Source organism: Lampetra fluviatilis, chromosome 16 (genome assembly GCF_964198595.1).
Source record: "Lampetra fluviatilis chromosome 16, kcLamFluv1.1, whole genome shotgun sequence".
In the NCBI taxonomy this organism is placed as follows: Eukaryota; Metazoa; Chordata; class Hyperoartia; order Petromyzontiformes; family Petromyzontidae; genus Lampetra; species Lampetra fluviatilis.
Window position 1 is genome coordinate 1,379,746 of NC_136290.1, and position 23,082 is coordinate 1,402,827.

The 23,082-nt window shown below is 43.7% G+C and overlaps 1 protein-coding gene across 1 annotated transcript in view; it reads left to right on the plus strand.

The window, feature by feature from the left end:
* The window catches only part of LOC144936430 (CD109 antigen-like), a 119,759-nt gene that overhangs the window by 13,880 nt on the left and 82,797 nt on the right, over positions 1-23,082 (plus strand). Inside the window, exons 3-7 of the mRNA XM_078863480.1 lie at positions 12,820-12,848; positions 13,174-13,392; positions 13,646-13,774; positions 14,678-14,723; positions 21,887-21,965. Of these exons, the coding sequence (XP_078719606.1) occupies positions 12,820-12,848; positions 13,174-13,392; positions 13,646-13,774; positions 14,678-14,723; positions 21,887-21,965 (502 nt within the window). The remainder of the gene's footprint in view (positions 1-12,819; positions 12,849-13,173; positions 13,393-13,645; positions 13,775-14,677; positions 14,724-21,886; positions 21,966-23,082) is intronic.

Consider the following 23,082-nt stretch of genomic DNA (forward strand, 5'->3'; position numbering starts at 1 on the left):
CGTTGCGCATGCGCGAGACGCTGACCAGGGCGGTTGCGCCTGGCAACGGGCAACAACGCCGTCGCTGCGGGGTGGACGCCATTTTTTATTCCCGTTAAAAATATGCACACGCATTAACACGCGATGCTGAGGTAAATACATCAAAGTTTCACGTCCCCCCCACCCCAATGTGTGCACTTACTATTATAGGGTCGGTAGATAATAAAATTATAGCTATTAGACAGTATTTTTGTAGCGCGGGGGGGTGGGGGGTAGCGGCCCAGCCCCCAGCCTCGCCCGGCTGGGCAATCTAGGCGAGGCCGGAGGCTCTGCACGGTACTAGGCCTCGACACCCCACACTTGTCAGGCGAGGACTTTGTGCTATAAACTCGATATACCCAGCGTTGCCCGGGGGAAAATACATTTAAAATCTTCTGAAAACTTTAAAACATAACATACCAATGAAAATACAAGTGTGTAATTAAAATTTTAAACCCGACCGAGCCAAGAATCGATTCTCTGAATCGCGCAAAGGAATCGAAAGTTGTAGACTCCTTTAGAATCGGCCGATTCCCGTTTACTATAAGTTGGTTATAGAGTAGATATAAACTGCTACGAACGGGAAATATCCGGCGTTGACCGGGGCAAAAATATAATTAAAAACTTCTGAAAACTTTAAAACATAACATACCAATGAAAATAAAACTCTGTAATTCAAAATGTAAACCCCCAATACGCCAGAAATCGATTCTTTGAATCCCGCAAAGGATTCATCGAAGGTTGTCGATGACTTTAGAATCGCCCTATTCCCGTTTTAAAATCTGCATGTCGCCAAATTTGCTTAACATTTCCAACAGACACACACATTCACACATTTAGCTTTTACATTTAACATACAAAACGTCCGCATGTACTGCTGTCATCATAGGCAAAAATATATACACCCTCACCACTCTCCCTCACCACTCACACCACTCACCATCACTCACACTCACCACTCACCCTCCCTACTCACCCTCACCACGACTACTCACCCTCACCACTCTCCCTCACCACTCTCCCTCACCACTCTCTCACCACTCATCCTCACCACCACCACTCACCCTGACCACTCACCACTCACCCACAACACTCACCCTCACCACTCACCACTCACTCTCACTACTCACCCTCACCACCACCACTCACCCTGACCACTCACACTCAACACTCACCCTCACCACCACCACTCACCCACAACACTCACCCTCACCACCACCACTCACCCTCACCACTCACCACTCACCCTCACCACTCACCACTCACACTCACCACCTCACCACTCACCCCTCTCCCTCACCACTCACCCTCACTACTCACCACTCATCTTCACCACTCACGCTCACCACTCACCCTCACCACTCACCCCTCTCCCTCACCACTCACCCTCACCACTCACCCTTCTCCCTCATCACTCACGCTCACCATTCACCCTCACCACTCACCCCTCTCCCTCACCACTCACGCTCACCACTCACCCTCACCACTCACCCCTCTCCCTCACCACTCACCCTCACCACTCACCCCTCTCCCTCACCACTCACCCCTCTCCCTCAATACTTATGCTCACCACTCACCCTCACCACTCACCCTCACCACTCACCCTCACCACTCACCCCTCTCCCTCACCACTCACCATCACCACTCACCCCTCTCCCTAACCACTCACGCTCACCACTCACCCTCACCACTCACCCTCACCAATCATCCTCACTACTCACCACTCACCCTCACCACTCACCCTCACCACTCACCACTCACTCTCACCACTCACGCTCACCACTCAACCTCACCACTCACCACTCACCCCTCTCCCTCACCACTCACCCTCAAAAAGGTGTCAATTTTGTTGGCAGAAAAAAGAGGAAAACCCCTTTTAGTATATTTTGGTACTGGCAAAGGAGGTCCCATGATGTAGCTGCTCACCCCGAGCTCTCATTACTCTGATAGTGCGTTGTCTTTGAACTGTGCGCCTTTTGGTGTCATCTGGTTGAACACCATATGAGACTAGGCTCTAAAGAAAGCTGTCTCTGGTGTGGGCCAATCAGTTTCAAGGACAATGCATAAATTATCAGAGTATTGTTTTTTGTTTGCATTTGACTGCAAGTATTGTGATTAATGTAAGCATGATTCCTTGCAAAAAGGTGTCAGTTTTGTTGCCAGAAAAAAGGGGAAAACCCCTATTAGTATATTTTGGTACTGGCAAAGGAGGTCCCATGATGTAGCTGTTCACCCCGAGCTCTCATTACTCTGATAGTGCGTTGTCTTTGAACTGTGCGCCTTTTGGCGTCATCTGGTCGAACACCATATGAGACTAGGCTCTAAAGAAAGCTGTCTCTGGTGTGGACCAATCAGTTTCAAGGACAATGCATAAATTATCAGAGTATTGTTTTTTGTTTGCATTTGACTGCAAGTATTGTGATTAATGTAAGCATGATTCCTTGCAAAAAGGTGTCAGTTTTGTTGCCAGAAAAAAGGGGAAAAACCCTATTAGTATGGTTATAGAGTTGTTTAAATGTAGGCAGTAGAAATAGTTATTAAGCTGGGTGAGTGTACTGGCAGTCAATAATGTAGACTGTAGCCTGGTTATTAAGCTGAGTGAGTGTACTGGCAGTCTATAATGTAGACTGTAGCCTGGTTATTAAGCTGAGTGAGTGTACTGGCAGTCTATAATGTAGACTGCAGCCTGGTTATTAAGCTGAGCTAGTGTACTGGAAGTCTATAATGTAGACTGCACAAATAGTTATTAAGCTGGGTGAGTGTACTGGCAGTCTATAATGTAGACTGTAGCTTGGTTATTAAGCTGAGTTAGTGTACTGGCAGTCTATAATGTAGACTGCACAAATAGTTATTAAGCTGGGTGAGTATATTGGCAGTCAATAATGTAGACTGTAGCCTGGTTTTTAAGCTGAGTGAGTGTACTGGCAGTCTATAATGTAGACTGTAGCTTGGTTATTAAGCTGAGTTAGTGTACTGGCAGTCTATAATGTAGACTGCACAAATAGTTATTAAGCTGGATGAGTGTACTGGCAGTCTATAATGTAGACTGCACAAATAGGTATTAAGCTGGGTGAGTGTACTGACAGTCTATAATGTAGACTGCACAAATAGTTATTAAGCTGAGTGAGTGTACTGGCAGTCTATAATGCTGACTGTAGCCTGGTTATTAAGCTGGGTGAGTGTACTGGCAGTCTATAATGTAGACTGTATCCTGGTTATTAAGCTGAGTTAGTGTACTGGCAGTCTATAATGTAGACTGCACAAATAGTTATTGAGCTGGGTGAGTGTACTGGCAGTCAATAATGTATACTGTAGCCTGGTTATTAAGCTGAGTGAGTGTACTGGCAGTCTATAATGTAGACTGCACAAATAGTTATTAAGCTGGGTGAGTGTATTGGCAGTCAATAATGTAGACTGTAGCCTGGTTATTAAGCTGAGTGAGTGTACTGGCAGTCTATAATGTAGACTGTAGCTTGGTTATTAAGCTGAGTTAGTGTACTGGCAGTCTATAATGTAGACTGCACAAATAGTTATTAAGCTGGATGAGTGTACTGGCAGTCTATAATGTAGACTGCACAAATAGGTATTAAGCTGGGTGAGTGTACTGACAGTCTATAATGTAGACTGCACAAATAGTTATTAAGCTGAGTGAGTGTACTGGCAGTCTAAAATGCTGACTGTAGCCTGGTTATTAAGCTAGGTGAGTGTACTGGCAGTTTATAATGCAGACTGTAGCCTGGTTATTAAGCTGGGTGAGTGTACTGGCAGTCTATAATGCAGACTGTAGCCTGGTTATTAAGCTGGGTGAGTGTACTGGCAGTCTATAATGCAGACTGTAGCCTGGTTATTAGGCTGGGTGAGACGCTGACCGAGGGTTGCCCCTGGCGACGGGCAGCGCGCCGTCGCTGCAGGGTGAGTGGTGAGTGGTGAGGGTGAGTGGTGATTGGTGAGGATGAGTGGTGAGGGTGAGTGGTGAGTAGTGAGGGTGAGTGGTGAGGGTGAGTGGTTAGGGTGAGTGGTGAGGGTGAGTGGTGAGGGGTGAGTGGTGAGTGGTGAGGATGAGTGGTGAGTGGTGAGGGTGAGGGTGAGTGGTCAGGGTGAGTGGTGAGTACAGTCAGTATGCACTGCTGTAATCATAGCAGGTACCACCATAGTATGTACTGCTGTAATCATAGCAGGTACCACCATAGTATGTACTGCTGTCATCATAGCAGGTACCACAACCACAGTATGTACTGCTGTCATCATAGCAGGTACCACCACAATATGCACTGCTGCAATCATAGCAGGTACCACCACAGTCAGTATGTACTGCTGTCATCATAGCAGGTACCACCACAGTATGTACTGCTGTCATCATAGCAGGTACCATCACAGTATGCACTGCTATGATCATAGCAGGTACCACCACAGTCAGTATTCACTGCTGTTATCATAACAGGTCCCACCACCACAGTATGCACTGCTGTCATCATAGCAGGTACCACCACAGTCGGTATGTACTGCTGTCATCATACCAGGTACCACCACAGTCGGTATGTACTGTTGTCATAGCAGGTACCACCACAGTATGTACTGCTGTCATAGCAGGTACCATCACAGTATGTACTGCTGTCATCATACCAGGAACCACCACAATATGCTCTGCTGTAATCATAGCAGGTACCACCACAGTCAGTATGCACTGCTGTATTCATAGCAGGTACCACCACAGTCATTATGCACTGCTGTAATCATAGCATGTACCACCACAGTCAGTATGCACTGCTATGATCATAGCAGGTACCACCACAGTCAGTATGCACTGCTGTTATCATAGCAGCTACTACCACAGTCAGTATGCACTGCTGTAATCATAGCAGCTACCACCACAGTCAGTATGCACTGCTATGATCATAGCAGGTACCACCACAGTCAGTATGCACTGCTGTAATCATAGCAGGTACCACAACAATATGCACTGCTGTAATCATAGCAGGTACCACATCAGTATGCACTGCTGTAATAGCAGGTACCACCACAGTCCGTATGCACTGCTGTTGTGAAAGCAGGTACCACCACAGAATGTACTGCTGTCATCATAGCAGGTACCATCACAGTGTGTACTGCTGTAATCATAGCAGGTACCACCACCACAGTATGCACTGCTGTAATCATAGCAGGTACCTCCGCAGTCAGTATGTACTGCTGTCATCATAGCAGGTACCACCACAGTATGTACTGCTGTCATCAAAGCAGGTACCACCACAGTCAGTATGCACTGCTGTAATCATGGCAGGTTCCACCACCACAGCATGCACTGCTGTGATCATCGCAGGTACCACCACCACCACAGTATGCACTGCTGTAATCATAGCAGGTACCACTACAGCAGTATGCACTGCTGTAATCATAGCAGGTACCACCACAATCAGTATCCACTGCTGTATTCATAGCACGTACCACCACAGTATACACTGCTGTAGTGAAAGCAGGTTCCACCACAGTATGCACTGCTGTAATCATAGCAGGTACCACCACAGTCAGTATGCACTGCTGTAGTGAAAGCAGGTACCACCAAAGTCGGTATGCACTGCTGTAGTGATAGCAGGTACCACCTCAGTCGGTATGCACTGCTGTAGTGATAGTAGATACTGCTATCGAGTTGGTAGATCATGCTATATAGAGTTAGTAGATACTAAAACAGTCAGTATATACCACTACAATCAGTCAATACTGCTACAGTCAGTATATACTACTGTAGGTCTTGAGATAACACGCGTCACGCGTTTGGATGTGATACGAACATGCAGCGAACAGTGGGGGCAACCGGGGACACGGACAGTGGGGCACGCGATAGAGTTGTTGTTGTGCCAATTAAGGGGGTGAGGTAATTAAGGTACGCTGCAGGTGTTAGGGGTAACTATGGATGCTGGCGGGTGATTGGTCGAGAGGGTGAGTGGTTGATGACTGGCGCCGGGGTGTCTACGATAACAGGATCACATGAGGCTGGGGGCCTGGGGGCGAGTAGTGAAGCGGGGGATGACATAATTAATTGGGGCTGATTGGTAGGGGGATAAAGGCAGTGAGCGTATGGAGATACGGGAGTCATTGTTAGTGTTGGAGTCGCAGTTGGAGTTAGCATTGGAGTTGATAACTGGGACAAGAGTATATAGTACAGGGTACCAGTGAACAAGAGTGTAACAGTGGACAAGTATGTATAGTATAGGGTACCAGTGGACAAGAGTGTATAGTATAGGGTAGCAGTGGATAAGAGTGTATAGTATAAGGTAGCGGTGGACAAGAGTGTATGGTATGAGATAGCAGTGGACCAAGAGAATACAGTATACGGTAGCAGTGGAGAGAGAGTACGGACGGAGTAGCAAGGACGGAGCGAGTAGAGCGTAGGAAGCAGCGGAGTAACGGACCTTGGTGGAGAGAGAGAGAGCAAGCGAAGCGGCGGAGCGAGCGAACGGAGGGACATCGAGTGGGGATGATGGAGAATTGTGCATTGAAGAGTATGGAGGAACATTGAGCGATGCTGTCGGAGATGTGAACTATATGCGAAATAAAAGGAACGAGAAAGACATAGAAGTTGTCGCGTCAGTAAGAGTCCTACACTACTATATAGTCAGTACATACTACTACGGTGAGTAGCTACTAGAGTCAGTAGATACTACTATAGAGTCAGCAGATACTACTTTACAGTTAGTCGTTAATCCTATAGAGTCGTTAGATACTACTGTAGGGCCAGTAGATACTACTACTATCAGTCGTTACTACAATCAGTAAATGCTACTACACAGTCAGTGGCTATTACTGGCTCAGTAGATACTACTGTACAGTCAGTAGATATAACTACAGAGTCAATAGATACTACTTCCTCTGTTGTATGCAGGGTGTGTAGGCATATATACCTACGAGGGCTCCACAATTTTCGGAAACCTTTTACATCAACTTTTTACCCCACACTTTCTGTAACTATTTGGACTTGTGCAAGCCTCTTATAATTTTGTTGGTGGAGAAATGGGCAAACGGCCCACCGGGCTTTCACAATACCTTAGTATATGTGTATGTATATGTAAGGTTTTTAAGAGAAGTTTTGAAAGATATTTTTCATCCGGGCAACGCCGGGTACTTCCCGCTAGTTATACAGTATATAAAATCTCCACGTGCGCGCTTGCGGGGGATTTGGCTCTCGGACGGTGGGGTGTAAGTGTGAAAATATTTGCCAGCCGGCACGCCCTAAGTCCTGCGGTGGGAATAGACTATTCCGTTTTCACGTCCGTAAACTTTAAAGTCGTTTAATTAACGTTTAGTGGCATTATTATCTAAATTATTTACTTATTGCGCGACATCGACCGTACCAACTCACGACAATTGCCTGGGGGGGCGGACCCTGCCAAGTAATGCGCGTTTGGTCGAGCTCACGGGGAATTTCATTTTCCGTGTTTAACATGGAATAAATATACACAATACGCTGCGGATTTCTCTTCACAGTGTGATGTACTCTTTCCCCCCCCCACCCCAATGCGTGCAGTTACTGCTATAAAGTCCTTACATATTCATATTATTACAGCGCTTACATAGTACTGTATTATTCTAGATTGGTCGGGTGGATGGTGGGGGGGGCAATGTAGGCGACGCCGTGTGCTCTGCACGGGACTAGGCCTGACCACGGCAATGTAAATTACTATTTCATTTAATCTTTCGCTAACAACTCAGCTGCATTGTTTACTATTATCAAACTAATAAGTTGGTTGATCTTTACATAACAATGTTTGTGTGCAGATAACAACTCAGGTTCATTGTTTATTATCAAACTAATACGTTGCCAAATATTACAATAATAATGTTTGTGTGCAGAAAATTAATATTTCATTATTAAGTTCCTAAATTTCTTATTTTTTACCTGTGTTTTTATTATGCTGCGACGGTGTACTGCCAGTCTGCGATGTTGCATGCTGCCTGCTGATTAATTAACGTCAGTGCACTGCCACTCTATTATCTACACTGTTAATTTTGCTTTTGACCATTATGAGTGTATGCCAGTCTATAATCTGTTCTCTGCTTCTTTACCTCACTAAGTGTACTGCCAGCCTTTCATGTCGACTGTATCCTGCTTTTTCAGCTGCTGCCCGTATTGCAAGCTTTTTATGTCAACTGTGGCAATGCTTATGTCATTGAGTCGGCGAACTGCCAGTCTATAATCTAGACTGTATCCTGCTTCTTTACTTACCTGTGCTTACTGCTGCTCTTTAATTTACACTCATTTTAACTAATTTATTCTATGCATTTCTATTTCGATAGCTCACGTCACGTTATTTACTCATACATTGTACTGCGATGCTGATAGCTGTGCCATCATCGGGGATTGCTGTGCACGTCCATGTGTGTGTGCGAGTTGATGTGTGCGTGTTTGACTCGATATGTGTGTGCGTGTAGGTCCATGCGTGTGTTTAAGTCCATGTGTGTGTCTGTCTTTTTCGAACGAACAACGCCCAATGTGTGTGTCTGTACGTCTAAGTGTTTGTGTGTCAGTCCAAATGTGTGTGTGTCAGTCCATTTGTGTGCGTATCAGTCGCTGTGTGTGTGTTAGTCCATGTGTGCGTGTTCATCGACGTGTGTGCATGGCTCCAACTGAGTGTGTCAGTCAATGTGCGTTTGTGTGTCTATGTGTGTCAGGCCATGTGTGTGTCAGTCCATATATGTGTATTAGTCCACATGTGTGTGTAAGTCCATATATGTGTGTGTGTCACTCGATATGTGTGTGTTCATCTATGTGCGTGTATCTAAAGTAGATGTCTGTGTGTGAGAGTCTGTATGTGTGTGTAGGCCAATGTGTGTGTCAGTCTATGTACGTGTGTGTAAGTCCATGTGTCTGTGTCTTAGTCGATATGTGTGTGTGTGTAAGTACATATGTGTGTTTACGTCAATGTGTGTGTGAGTCCACGTAGGTCTGTGTGTGACTCGATGTGTGTGTGTGTGTGTGAGTCGTTGTATGTGTGTACGTCGATGTGTTTGTGCGTATGTGTCAGTCCAAGTGTGCGTGTCAGTCCATGTGTGTGTATCAGTCGCCGTGTGTGTGTTAGTCGATGTGTGTGCATGGCTCCATGTCAGTGTGTAAGTTAATGTGCGTTTGTGTGTCTATGTGTGTCAGTCAATGTGTGTGTGTGTACATTCATGTGTATGTGTGTGTCAGTCCATATGTGTGTGTAAGTCTATATATGTGTGTGTGTCACTCGATGTGTGTGTGTAAGTCAATGTGTGTGTGTGAGTTGATATGTGTGTGTTAGTCCATGTGCATGTGTGTTAGTCGCTATGTGTGCGTGGCTCCATGTTAGTCAGTGTAAGTCAATTTCTTTGCGTGCCTGTAGATCCATGTGTGCGTGTTAGTCCATGTATGTCCTTTATTGACCTGCTCAAGGCCTATAATACCATCAATAGGCCTGGCCTCTGGGTTGCTCTTCGTGCTTTCAGAGTCCCTGGCCCTCTGCTCACGATCCTTAAGGACCTTCATGATGGTGAGCGGCCCCACGTCAAACTACGTGGCTGTGAGTCAGAGCCATTCCCTCTACACCTTGGGGTGCAGCAGGGATGTCCTCTGCCTCCCACATTCTTTTACATATATTTGGACCACGTAGTTCGTTAAGCCTTCAATGCCTGTACCGGAAGAATTCCCATCTGGTACAGATTCAATGGGAGGCTGATCGATGCCCGGGTGCGGTCAAGGGATGGCTCCCTATTGGTCAACCACGTTATGTATGCCGATTATCTGGTAATTAATGCTCACTCAGAAGAGGAGTTGGACGCGCTGTTGCTGCACCTGGAGCTTGCCACTAAGAGGTGGGGCCTTACCATCAGCCCCACCAAAACTAACCACCTGCCTGGGTATTTTGTACCATCGGACAATCCACCACCACAACTCACAATTGGTGATAGGCCAGTTGTAGAGAGAGTGCAGAGTTTCCCATACCTGGCCAGTGTGCTCATGACCGGCTTCGGTTTAACACCAGAGGTCTCACTCTGAATCAATCGAGCGGCATTATCTTTTCATCGGCTTCGTAACACTGTATGGAAGCTACCTGCTCTCTCGCTCCGAAAGAAGCTCCAGATCTTCTTGGTTCTTTTGGTAAAGTCACGTAGAAGGGAAGTAATAAAATAATAAAAATAAAACATAATAAAATAATTCTCACGACGTTTCGGCCACAACGCAAGCAGCCGTCCTCAGGTGAAAAACCAGGTCTGTCGAGGCAACAGCCGAATCGTCGTGAGAATTGAAAAACCAGGTCTGTCGAGGCAACCGCCGAAACGTCGTGAGAATTATTGTATTATGTTTTATTTTTATTATTTTATTACTTCCCTTCTACGTGACTTTACCGAAAGAACCAAGAAGATGAATCCCTGCAGTCACGAAAGCTTTGAATCGAAATTTAAGCTCCAGATCTTCTCGCCCACGGTCATTCCCTCCCTTCTCTACGCTTGCGAAACGTGCACCCCCATAATGGAACATTTTCGCCGGTTAGAAACATTTAGGCTGGCCTGCCTACAATCCATTCTGTGTTTAACCAGGCTGGATTGAGTGATGAGCTCACAAATCCTTGAAAGATCTGGACAAAGTCCCATTGGTGACCTCCTATGGCAGGCAAGGCTGCGTTGGCTGGCCCATGTAGCCTGTATGCCCAGTCACCGCATGCCTAAACACCTTTTGTTCCGCCGGATCGAGGGGGCTAAATAGGCGCGGAACAAGCTACAGAAGAGATGGAGTGATGTGGTACAAGACGATGTGGAGCTGAGTGGACTTGTCGATGACTGGTACTAGCGATGTCAAGATTGGCCTCCGTAGAGGAGCCTCGTGAAGAATTCTACTGGCCAGTTGGAGGCAGTCACCCTCCAACAATAACGGAGGGCGGAGGAGCGAAGCTCAGAACAACGAGCGGAGCGCCGGGTGGCTAAAGCACAGCAAGTTAGCACGGTAGAGGGCACAGGTGGTGCATCAGCCAGTCATCTCAGTCGACCCGTGGCACCTGGGTCTGCCCCGTGACCTCCTGCCAGCGGGCGTTCGACACTTCACGTGAACTCACGGTGCACATAACCTGCCACAAGAGTCGTGGTGACGTCAACACCACTTAGTGGCGAATGGCGGTTGTTGTTGTTGTTGTTGAGTCTATGTATGTACGTGTGAGTCGATATGTGTGTGTACGTCTATGTGTGTGTGTGAGCCGATTTGTGTGTGTAACTACATGTGTGTCTCTAAAGTCGATATCTGTGTGTGTGAGTCCATATGTGTTTGTGTGCGTGTAAGTCGATGGGTTTCTATGTGTGTGGGTCGATGTCTATGTGTAAGTCCATGTGTGTCTGCCTTTTTCGCTCGGGCAACGCCGGGTACTTACCGCTAGTATATCATATAAGGCATCTGACACATCAGCGTTGCCTGCTTCCCACTGCTAATGTTCATTCATCTTTAGAGGGGCATAAGCCACCACTACCATTCCTTACCTACTGTTGATGGGGAGATGAACCCATAAGAGCTTGGGACTCACAGCTTGCCACACCTTGATTTCACGTTCCCACACGCTCCCACAACCCCTTTATTATTTTCTCTAAAGTCGATATTTCACGCTCCCACACCCCCTTTATTATTTTGTTCAAAAAAAAGAGCTACTTCATATTTGGTAATTTTTTACCACTCGTGGTGGCTGGAGCCAGAACCAGTTCACATGTATTCCAGAGATCAAGTGGTACCGGTCCAGCTTCCAATAGAAGAATGGCAGCCTCTCCTTTGCTGTGAGCATTTGGACATTCCACGTGGCCAACCTCAGCGGTTTCCTATTTTATTCTTGAGGAACCCTGAGGGGCAGGGGATACAGTTTGGCTCTGCCAAATGAGGTTTGTCCAAAAGACGTCATGGATGCCTATTTCCCCACAGTTTACAGCACAATCTTATTTTGGTATTTTTCAGGTTAATTGAACGTATTTCGCACCGTAGTCAACTATATTAATCGGAGGTAATTAATGTGGAGGGGTTACTAGCCCCGAGCATACACTTTAGAGCACTTACAGGCTTAAATACATAATCTAACACGAAGCGACACACATACACACAGCTAGACAAATGTATAAATTACCAAACTGCTACACACGGACAAGAAATACTATATACATGCGCTTACATTTTTTACCGTGTCAAAAATAGTGATGGGAAAATATTTAATGATTCCTACATTTTCAAATCTATTTACCTTCACAGATATATACAGGGTTTCTGAAAAGTCACTCCCTATTTTGAAGCATAATCACTCCAAGAGTAGTGTAGATAGTGTAACCATCTTGCCATTAATTGCAAGCTAAACCATTACCATTTATTTGAGCTCCACCACATTTTTCATTAAATATTCCTACATGGCTTGATGATCATTTCGCCAGTCAATGGATAGGCCGTAGAGGGCCAACAGAATGGCCTGCTAGAAGTCCTGATTGAACACCTTGTGACTCCTTTCTGTGGGGCAGGGCCAGAGAAGAAGTTTACAAATCGCAACCAAGGAAAATTGATGAACTTCAGATAAAAATTTGTGAAGTGCTATGTAACATGCCAGAATTTGTTTTTCTAAATTTGCCCAAAATGTACCTTTAAGGTTACAGAAGTGTGTTGACAATGCTGGTGCCTCTGTTTAATTTTAAGTTTGTATAAAGTAAATGCTAATAATGAATGTATAAATCAGTTAAATACATGTATTAATATCTTATTTAGTTTTGGAGGAATACTACTTTAAAAATCGGATTAAACGACTTCATGAGTATTCTTATTTTCTTACATTTCAGGTACAACGACGATGGTTACCTTTCCAACTGTAAGTTTAAAACAATATTTTTCCAACAAAAAATCGAACGAGAGCAGTAACATATGTGAAATCTGTGAATTTAATGGTACCTGGAATGGCTCGTGTCACATGCAGGAGCATAGTGTCCAAGATGCTCCCTAGAATGGCGAGATGTATCGTTGCACTGAATCATTGTTTAGGCTCTACTCTTATAAAAACAGCAGTATGAATCCAGCTGCTATAATATATTTTCTTTTGAAAAGTTAACTCGAACTTAAACCTATGAAAAGTTAAATAGAAATCACGTAGATTGCCATGTTTGTACTGATCAGTTTAATGTCTGTAAATGTTTCAGATGCTGAATAGTGAGTGGTTCATGATGAACCTGGTGGGCAAGTCTGAAAACCAAGAGCTCTTCAACACGTCGCTGTATACTGGATATAATCCTCGGTTAAACATCATTATTCAGTGTGATCGATATTTCTATCAGCCGGGTCAGACAGTTCAGTGTATCTTATTTGGTGTCTATGGCAATCGCTTGCCTTACTTCGGACGCTTTAACATCTCTCTGCAGGTTTGTTATTCTCTGAGCTGCCGTAATTGTAGTTATAAACATAACCTTGCGCGTAAAGGACATGCACTTGTTTATTATATATATTGCTTCCACATATCCAATTATTATCATGTTTAAATGAACCATTCTGGAATGTAATCATCAAATGACCAATTTCTAAATAATAATAAATGCATTGTTTAGACAAGTAACATTGGCTAATGTGTATATAAGGGCTCACTTGGCTAACTGTGCTGATGCTACTGGTCTTCAGAGTTCTGTGGGGGACGTAAAGAAGACCTGGCAGAATGTGCAGGGAGAGAAGGGCGTTGTATCACTGCAGTACTCACTGTCTGAGACGGCGCTAGAAGGATACTGGTATCTGCAGGTGGAGGCAGAAGAGGTAATAAATTAATGATACTAACTCCAGCTTTCCTTTCGTGAAAAGGCCTGCAAAATGCAATGAGGGAAGGGTATGCAGATTTAAAAACCGCTCTTAATAAGTGACGTCGTATCTGAAGATAACCCAGCAGATTAAAAATTGTCTCCAGATTTGTTTTACTACTCAAAATAGAGGCTCATAGTACTGGTCATCAATGCTCAGTCTTTAGTTTATATTTCTGTTGGAGGGGGTGGGCATAACAAGGTTGCTTGGGTCATGCTCTGCTAATTCAAAAATAAATCCCACCCGTTAGAGAGGACGTTGAGCTGTTTCTGCCGTTTACATTATCAGGGACATCAGAGTGTAAGGCAAGCGGCATGTCTATAATATTCCTGATATACTGTCTCCTGTAAATTTCCATACCAAAATTCGCCTATTGTTTCTGAAACAGTTAAGCAAAACATGATCGGAGGCCCTGCATTATGTCCCAACGCTGCAACACTGCTGCAGCTGTGAGCCAGAAACTAAGGATAACAGTGTTCCTATTATGTACATATAGCACCTATTAATACCTTTTTAAAAATGCATAAAATGTGTTCCATATTGGGTAAATATTGTGTCATGGCATAGCCACCAAAGTCAAATAATCTTATAAAAAAGTGCATGAATATACTGTCTCATAACTAAGGGTTATAGTAGAAATATTGTAAATTGGAATTTGTCATAATCCAGAGCCCTTTACCATAAGGTGTTCTCGCAACATTTGGGACAGGTTCACCTGGAAGGTTGATATGAAAGCCAGAATACCTATATTTGTGCTGTGTTCATAATGTTGCTTACAGTAGCTTTAATAATTAAAAACGAATGTGGGAAGGGTCTAGCTCTGTATATATGTTTTATTCTGATCATTTGTTTCTTTTAAAGCATGCAACCAATGGCTACTGGAATGCATTTGAAGTTAGATACTATGGTGAGTACTGCAACATTTTAACAATGTATTACCATACTCTTCTTGGTTCTTTCGGTAAAGTCACGTAAAAGGGAAGTAATAAAATAATAAAAATAAAACATAAAATAATTCTCACGACGTTTCGGCCAAAACACAAGCAGCCGTCCTCAGGTGAAGACCAAGTCTGTCGAGGCAACAGCATCTAAATGAAACACCACCACGCTTGGAGCGTCTATTTAAGCTGGTTTGGAAAGGGGGGGGAAATGCGCCTTGACAAAAGAATCTGCATTTGAAAAGGAATTTAGCATATTTATGGGAAATGCAGGAATACGACTAGTGCTACTTGTGAAATGCGTAGGAGGTGGGCGGGGGGTTTTCAAAGTCATATTATGCCAATGCATTATGCAGGATTAGCAGCATCAAAGGGAAGGGGTAGGGGTAGCATTAATAAAGGGAAGGAATGTTAATAGTATGTAGCTGCAGTAACTAAACAACCACGTAAAAAGCTAAAGTATAAACTACATAGTATTATCAGTATGCTAAATATACTCTCAATAAGCTGAGCTACTAACCGTAAGTAATACATTACAATTCTAGGTCGCAAAAAATATAATATGCTTCCAGCTAAACTTTTTAAACTTTTTCCTTACATCACATGGGTCTATCCCGTACTATATGCTTCCATAGACAAACCCAACATTAAATAGTATACTGCATTACTGTACACTACCCTATGTCTTAGAATAATACATAGTGTAATATTACACTATGTATTATTCTACCCACCCAACTGTATACCACACTGCTGTATATTCACTATACAATTATGATACTATATATTACCTTATACATTGTATTAAACATTACACTTTAATACTATTTATTATTATACAATATGCTATACACTATACCATTGACCGTCGCGTGAAAGGTACTAAGAGGAAGCAACGAAATATGTCAATGGGAGAGTGGTGGTGGGAAGCTTGCAGCGGAGCAGAGAATTCATTCCCTGCGGAGAATACAAGATATATAGTCCATGTCAGTGAGTGGAACGCGGTCTGAAAGTCACCGTAAACGTGGACACAATCAGTTAAGATCCGAAATGGTTTATTACGTCCTTCTAATGATTGCTAAGCCGGAATCCATCTTCTCGGTTGAAATTGTCTCCGTGTTTGTATATGTGGATCGCCTCAGGAACGAATCTCTCATGGTAGCCAGATGGCTTGCAGAGAACCTCTGTCTTGGAGAAGTCAATATGATGTGAACCCACTGAATTGTAACAGTGATCTGCCACGGCTGAGGTGTTTGTCCTACCGTGTTTCAAGTCTGCTTTATGTTCACGGATGCGGTCCGAGACATGTCGTTTGGTTTCTCCAATGTAACTGCTACCAAAGAGGCAACTTAGTTTGTAGACGCCAGGGTACTGTATGTTTGGAACCACATCTTTTATAGACGGGACCAGATCACGGATTTTATGTACTGTGTTGAATCGGATCTGGATCTTGTGTTTAATCAGGATTTTGGAGATCGTTTTTGTGACCCCAGCAATGTAGGGTAAGGTGATGGTCTTGAGAGGCTCCTCAACTGGATCCTTCTTGATGGTTGGAGTGATGGCTTTGCGGATTGTGTAGTCGGAGTAACCATTAGCCTTAAGAGCTTGGCGTACGTGTTTGAGTTCACTGGCAATGTGTTCCTGGTCGGAAATGCATTGGGCTCTATGGTATAGAGTCTTGATGAGGGAATTCTTCTGGGATGGATGGTGGTGGGAATCCAGTTTTAGGTAAACATCCGTATGGGTGGCTTTCCTGTAGACAGAGTGGCTCATTGAACCATCAGGTCTACTTTTAATTAGGACATCCAAAAAGGGTAGCTTGCCATCTTTTTCGACTTCCATGGTGAATCTGATGGCTGGGTGTATGGAATTGATGTGGTCGAGAAATTGGTCTAGAGCAGGCCGGCCATGTGGCCAGATGACAAACGTGTCATCTACATACCTCTTCCATAAGGTCGGGCGTAGAGTGGCAGTCTGGATGGCGTCAGTCTCAAATTTCTCCATGAAGACGTTGGCTACAACCGGAGATAGAGGGGAGCCCATTGGGGTGCCCTCAGTTTGCTTGTAGAAAGTTCCATTCCAGGTGAAGTATGTATTGGTTAAGCAGTGTCTCACCAGGGGGGGTACCCCAGCATTCAGTCCTCGATGAACCAAGTCTTCAATGATTGCGATGGTGTCAGGTACAGGAACTTTGGTGAATAAGGAAACCACATCAAAACTGACAAGCAGGTCGTCTGGGGACAGGGAAATCCCCTTGATTGTCGATACCAAGTCAGTAGAGTTTAGTACCGCAGAGGTGGTTTTTCCAGTGAAAGGCAGTAGGATTTCAGACAAAAAACGAGCCAGTTTGTATGTGGGGGAGTTGATCGTAGAGACAATGGGACGAAGAGGTGTATCTTCTTTATGTATCTTTGGCAAGCCGTATAATCTTGGTGGCCTGGCTGCAGAAGGTTTCAACGAGAACTGTTTGGTCTGATCAATTAATGCGGTTGAATCAGAAATGATTTGGTTGGTGTTAGAGACGAGGCTGTTGGTGGGGTCTCTTTTTATTTTTGTATAGCTGCCATCGTTGAGTAGTTCTTGAATTGTGTTGTTGTATTCTATTTTGTCCATGATGACAGTGGCATTGCCTTTGTCGGCTGAGAGGATGACAATATCATCCCTCTTTTTTAATTGAGCTAATTCAAAACGCTCATCTTTGCTGATGTTGCTAGTTGGCATCTTAGCGTTTTTGAGGGTTGCAGAGATTTCAGATCTTGCTACGTCTGCAGAGATGTGACTCAGGTGACTCAAAAAGTTTAGCTGGAAGCATATTATATTTTTTGCGACCTAGAATTGTAATGTATTACTTACGGTTAGTAGCTCAGCTTATTGAGAGTATATTTAGCATACTGATGATACTATGTAGTTTATACTTTAGCTTTTTACGTGGTTGTTTAGTTACAGCAGCTACATACTATTAACATTCCTTCCCTTTATTAATGCTACCCTACCCCCTTCCTTTGATGCTGCTAATCCTGCATAATGCTTGGGCATAATATGACTTTGAAAACCCCCCGCCCACTTCCTACGCATTTCACAAGTAGCACTAGTCGCATTCCTGCATTTCCCATCAATATGCTAAATTCCTCTTGATATGCAGATTCTTTTGTCAAGGCACATTTCCCCCCCCTTCCAACCCAGCTTAAATAGACGCTCCAAGCGTGGTGGTGTTTCATTTAGACGCTGTCGCCTCGACAGACTTGGTCTTCACCTGAGGGTGGCTGCTTGTGTTGTGGCCGAAACGTCGTGAGAATTATTATGTTTTATTTTTATTATTTTATTACTTCCCTTCTACCTGACTTTACCGAAAGAACCAAGAAGATGAATCCCTGCAGTCACGAAAGCTTTAAATCGAAATTTAATACCATACTCTTTGGTTCTTTCGGTAAAGTCACTTAGGTATACAATCAAATGAATCACGACGTTTCCGGCGCAACACAAGCGTCCGTTATCAGGTGGGAAAGCATGGTCTGCTGCTGAGGCAGATTGTTTTAAAAGGTTTGAAATGATTCTAGCCCAAGGGTCATAAAGAAGTGGCCGGGGCTAGTGATGTTAATGTGAGAAATTAGCATGTAACTGTAAGATAGGAGGAGAGTGGCCTCCTTGACGAGGAAGTGCAACCCAACAGGTGCAATCCAAAGGACATGTGAGTATGAGAGTACAATCCAAAGGACATGTGAGCATGAGAGTGCAATCCAAAGGCATGAGAGTGCAATACAAAGGACATGTGAGCATGAGAGATCTAAGAGAGAGGCACAGATAGAGAGAGACACAGAGAGTCGGAAATAACATCTGACATAGGCAGGTAGGATGGAAACATCACAGTCAGGTAAAACTTTATCTTGTTAATAACGTCCATCCAATGATTGCTCAGTTTGTACCCATCCTCTCGGTTGAAGTTGTGTCTGTGTTTATATATCTGGATGGCTTCATGAACAAATCTCTTAAGGTAGCCGATAGGTTTGCAGAGTACCTCCGCCTTGGAAAAATCTATTTCGTGTGAGTCCACAGCGATGAACCAATGATAAGCAACGGAAGAGGTATTAGTCCTACCGTGTTTCAGATCTGCCTTGTGTTCATGAACGCGGCCCGAGACATGTCGTTTCGTTTCCCCAATGTAACTGCTGCCGCAACACCAACTCAGTTTGTAGACACCAGGGTATTGCATGTCAGGAATCACATCCTTTACAGATGGGATTAAATAACGGATTTTGTGTACTGTGTTGAAACGAACCTGGATTTTGTGTTTGTTTAAGATTTTGGAAATCTTTTTGGTAACTCCTGCTATGTACGGTAAAAGTTATGGTTTTGTTTGGATCCTCAGAAGGTTGTCTCCGCATGGCTGTGGTGACAGCTTTGCGGATGGTATGGTCCGAGTATCCGTTCATCCTGAGGGCTTGGTGTACGTGCTCCAACTCACTGGCTAAGTGGTGCTGGTCGAAAATGCAATGGGCCCTATGGTGTAGTGTTTTGATGAGGGAATTCTTCTGGGCTGGATGGTGGTGGGAGTCAGGCTTTAGATAGGCATCCGTGTGGGTCGCTTTCCTGTAGACTGAATGTCCCAACGAGCCATCAGGTCTCTTCTCGATCAAAACATACAGGAATGGTAGCTTGCCATCCTTTTCCACTTCCATGGTGAATTTGATGTGGTTGAGAAATTGGTTCAGTGCTGGCAGGCCATGTGGCCAGATGATGAAGGTGTCATCTACGTATCTCTTCCACAAGGAAGGACGTAGGGTGGATGTCTGGATGGCATCTATCTCACATTCTTCCATGAAAATATTCACTGCCACTGGCGGTAAGGGAGAACCCATTGGGGTAACTTCATTTTGTTTGTAGAATGTACCATTCCAGGTGAAGTATGTGATGGTAAGACAGTGCCTTACCAAAGTTGGTACATCTGGATTCAGTCCTTGTTGTACCAAGTCGTCAATGATTGTAATAGTGTCAAGCACAGGTACATTGGTGAACCGAGAGACTACATCGAAATTGACAAGCAAATCATCCTGAGACAGTGAGATGTCCTTGATTAGAGAAACCAAGTGAGCTGAGTTAAGTACAGCTGAGGTGGGAGTCTCAGACAGAAACCGGGCCAGTTTGTAGGTGGGTGAGTTAATGGTGGAGACGATAGGACGGAGCGGGGTACCTACTTTGTGGATTTTTGGAAGGTCATAAAAGCCATCCAAATATAGAAACACAGACACAACTTCAACCGAGAGGATGGGTACAAACTGAGCAATCATTGGAAAGACGTTATTAACCAGGTAAAGTCTTAACTGACTGTGATGTTTCCATCCTACCTGTCTGTCAGCTGTTATTTCTGACTCTGTCTCTCTCTATGCCTCTCTCTTAGATCTTTCATGCTCACATGTCCTTTGCATTGCACTCTCATGCCTTTTGGATTGTACTCTCATGCTCACATGCCCTTTGAATTGCACCCGTTGGGTTGCACTCCCTCATCAAGGAGGCCGCTCTCCTCCTATCTTACAGTTACATGCTAATTTCTCACATTAACATCACTAGCCCCGGCCACTTCTTTATGACCCTTGGGCAACACCCATTTCAAACTTTTAAATCAGTCTGCCTCAGCAGCAGACCATGCTTTCCCACCTGATAACGGACGCTTGTGTTGTGCCCGAAACGTCGTGATTTATTTTATTTTATACCTACGTGACTTTACCGAAAGAACCAAATAGTATGGATTCCTGCAGTCACGAAAGCTTCAAATCAAGAATGTATTACCAATTGCAAACTTCCTATTTTGATGCACAGCTTGTAATAAACTTAACATATTTGAGCACAGCTATTGTAGCCACAGATTATCCTATTAATTTTACTCAAGGAACGTTCAGAGTTGAGACACCAAACCAAATGCAATACATATGGTGGTTGTTAAATGTGTTGGCAAACAAACACACTTTTTGTTATTGCACCCTAAATTTTGATTGCTTCAGATACCACTCCAGAAAAAGTGCAAATGTGTCTGGCAATAGCTCTTCCTATTTATGCATACAGTAGTTGGGGATGAATTCATGTGTACTAATATAGATGTATATATTAGAACTTGCTGATATGAACCTTATGGTGGGACCCCGGGGTCCCGAATAAACGGAAGTAAAAATCCTGATTAATTTATTTTTGGCGACTCCGTCCAACCGCGCACATAAACGCCGCGACCCAACTGGTGCGGATCATTCTGTTGTCATGTCGTCCAAGCGCAGTGAGGACGAATGCGCAGAAGAAATAAAACTTTGAAACTTTGATTAGCGCATCATGTAGAGCTCGTCGAGAGGAATAGATTGCCGTATCGTTCGCCTTCAACAGACATAAAATGACGTCGCAACGCAGTTTATGCGAGAGCCGGGGGCTTATGGGACCCCGGGGTCCCGCCATAAAGTTCATATATAAAAAAACAACTATTTCAAAAGGTCTTGGCTTTGGATATTTGGATAATTTAATTTTAAGTATGTATGAATGTTGAACTTCTTTCACACCATACATACCCAACCGTGCTAATCGAAGAATTTGGCATTTCTGAGAAAACACACAATCGAAAGGATAAGACTCAAAGGTTCAGAATGATGGGTTGTCCACGCAATTAATACATGGCTGCTTATGATGGTGATTAGATACTATCACAGAATATCCGTAGACAACAATTTGCTTAAGGAATTATAAAACTAGCTTAAAGTTGCTTTTCTGAAACCAATACCATTAATTTGACACCCTGTACTAACCAGCCTGTCTTACCTTGTGCATTGCCTCCTGTTTGTTAAATGTTAAATTTTATATTTAATGTAGGAGAGATTGTGATTTGTTTATGAAGGGAATCATGTGTAATGGTGTATTTCCTGCAGGAGATCAAGCTTGCTGGAATGGCATATATTGTTTCTTGCATCATATATTGTTTATTTCATCATCTATTTTAATATATTTGCAGACTTTAATGCGTTGTTATACCATATCCAATACAAATATTTATGCTATAAAGCACAAACACGCCTACTGAATCTATGTATATACTTTAGTCTTCCAAAGTGTTTTAAGATATTTTCTGACTAACATGCTTCTTCTCTCTGGAAATCTTTAGTGGATATTGTGCTCATTGACGTCCCACGCTACTTCGATCTCAGTGGAAGTGACGACCTCTCTGGAGTAATATCTGCATGGTAAGTTCACATATTACATAACTCCCAAGGCTGATGCATGAGCAGTAATTATCAGTCTGACAGTGCCACAGGGATATTTCAAAGGACTAAGAAATTTCTTCCCATCCCAAAAAACGGTTTTAATTTCCCTATATTTCCCCTTATTACTGAACAAAAAATTCTAGACACAAGGGTGTCCCAACTTAGGATGCTGGAGGCCAGGCACAGTGACACAATAACAGCAAGGTCAGTGAAATGGCCTAGTGGTAGCGAATGTCCTGCTTGGTGCAGAGGTTTACGGTTCTAATCCAGCAGCCACCCTTGAACTTCTAACTTGAACTTCTTTCACAGCGTATATACACAACAGTCCTAATCAGAAGTAATAACCCTGGTTATTACTGTTGGTGTAATAACGCACCATCTGCTTAATAATAATGTGTGCGGTCTGCTTTACAGTGGATGTTCAAGATAATCTAACGTAATTTGCAAGAGTTATTGCAAGATAATTTGCAAGAGGCCATATCATTGTGTGCTGGGGCCATGGTCCACATTTGCCTACAAATTTATTAATTATACAAATGATAAACATTTTCCCCCAACTGGCAAACTGATGCCTATTTGCAGGCCAGGTGCTGGGTCACATTGTGCCCACAGGGACATCTGCAAATGTGGGCACCTTTTCCAATGACTGAAATGAGATGTCATTTACAGCCCTCTGTTATGAGGGCTGTTAATGAGAAATATGGCTCAAGAGATAGCACTGTGACTATTCCTCCAATCCTGGCTGAGATGAAGCACAACTCACTGACTTTCATCAGAAAGCTTCTGATTGAGATGTGCCTACACTGGCACAAAGCATGGCAGATCGATAAACAATGGGGCTGGCATGGCGCCCATGGCATAGATGGTGGGAAAAGGTCCAAGTGGATTCTAAAATTAGATATAGCATAATAGCTAACGCTTGGCTTCAGGGCTGGCCAACCAGACTTAAATGAAAGATTCATTTGAAAAGCTCATGAAAGTTGTTTGTTAAAACATTTGTTACACTCCACTTAAACAATGCAAAAAAATCTGAATATCATGCAAGATAAACTCATCTCAGAAAATGTAATATTTGTGTTTATATTTGTAAATGGCA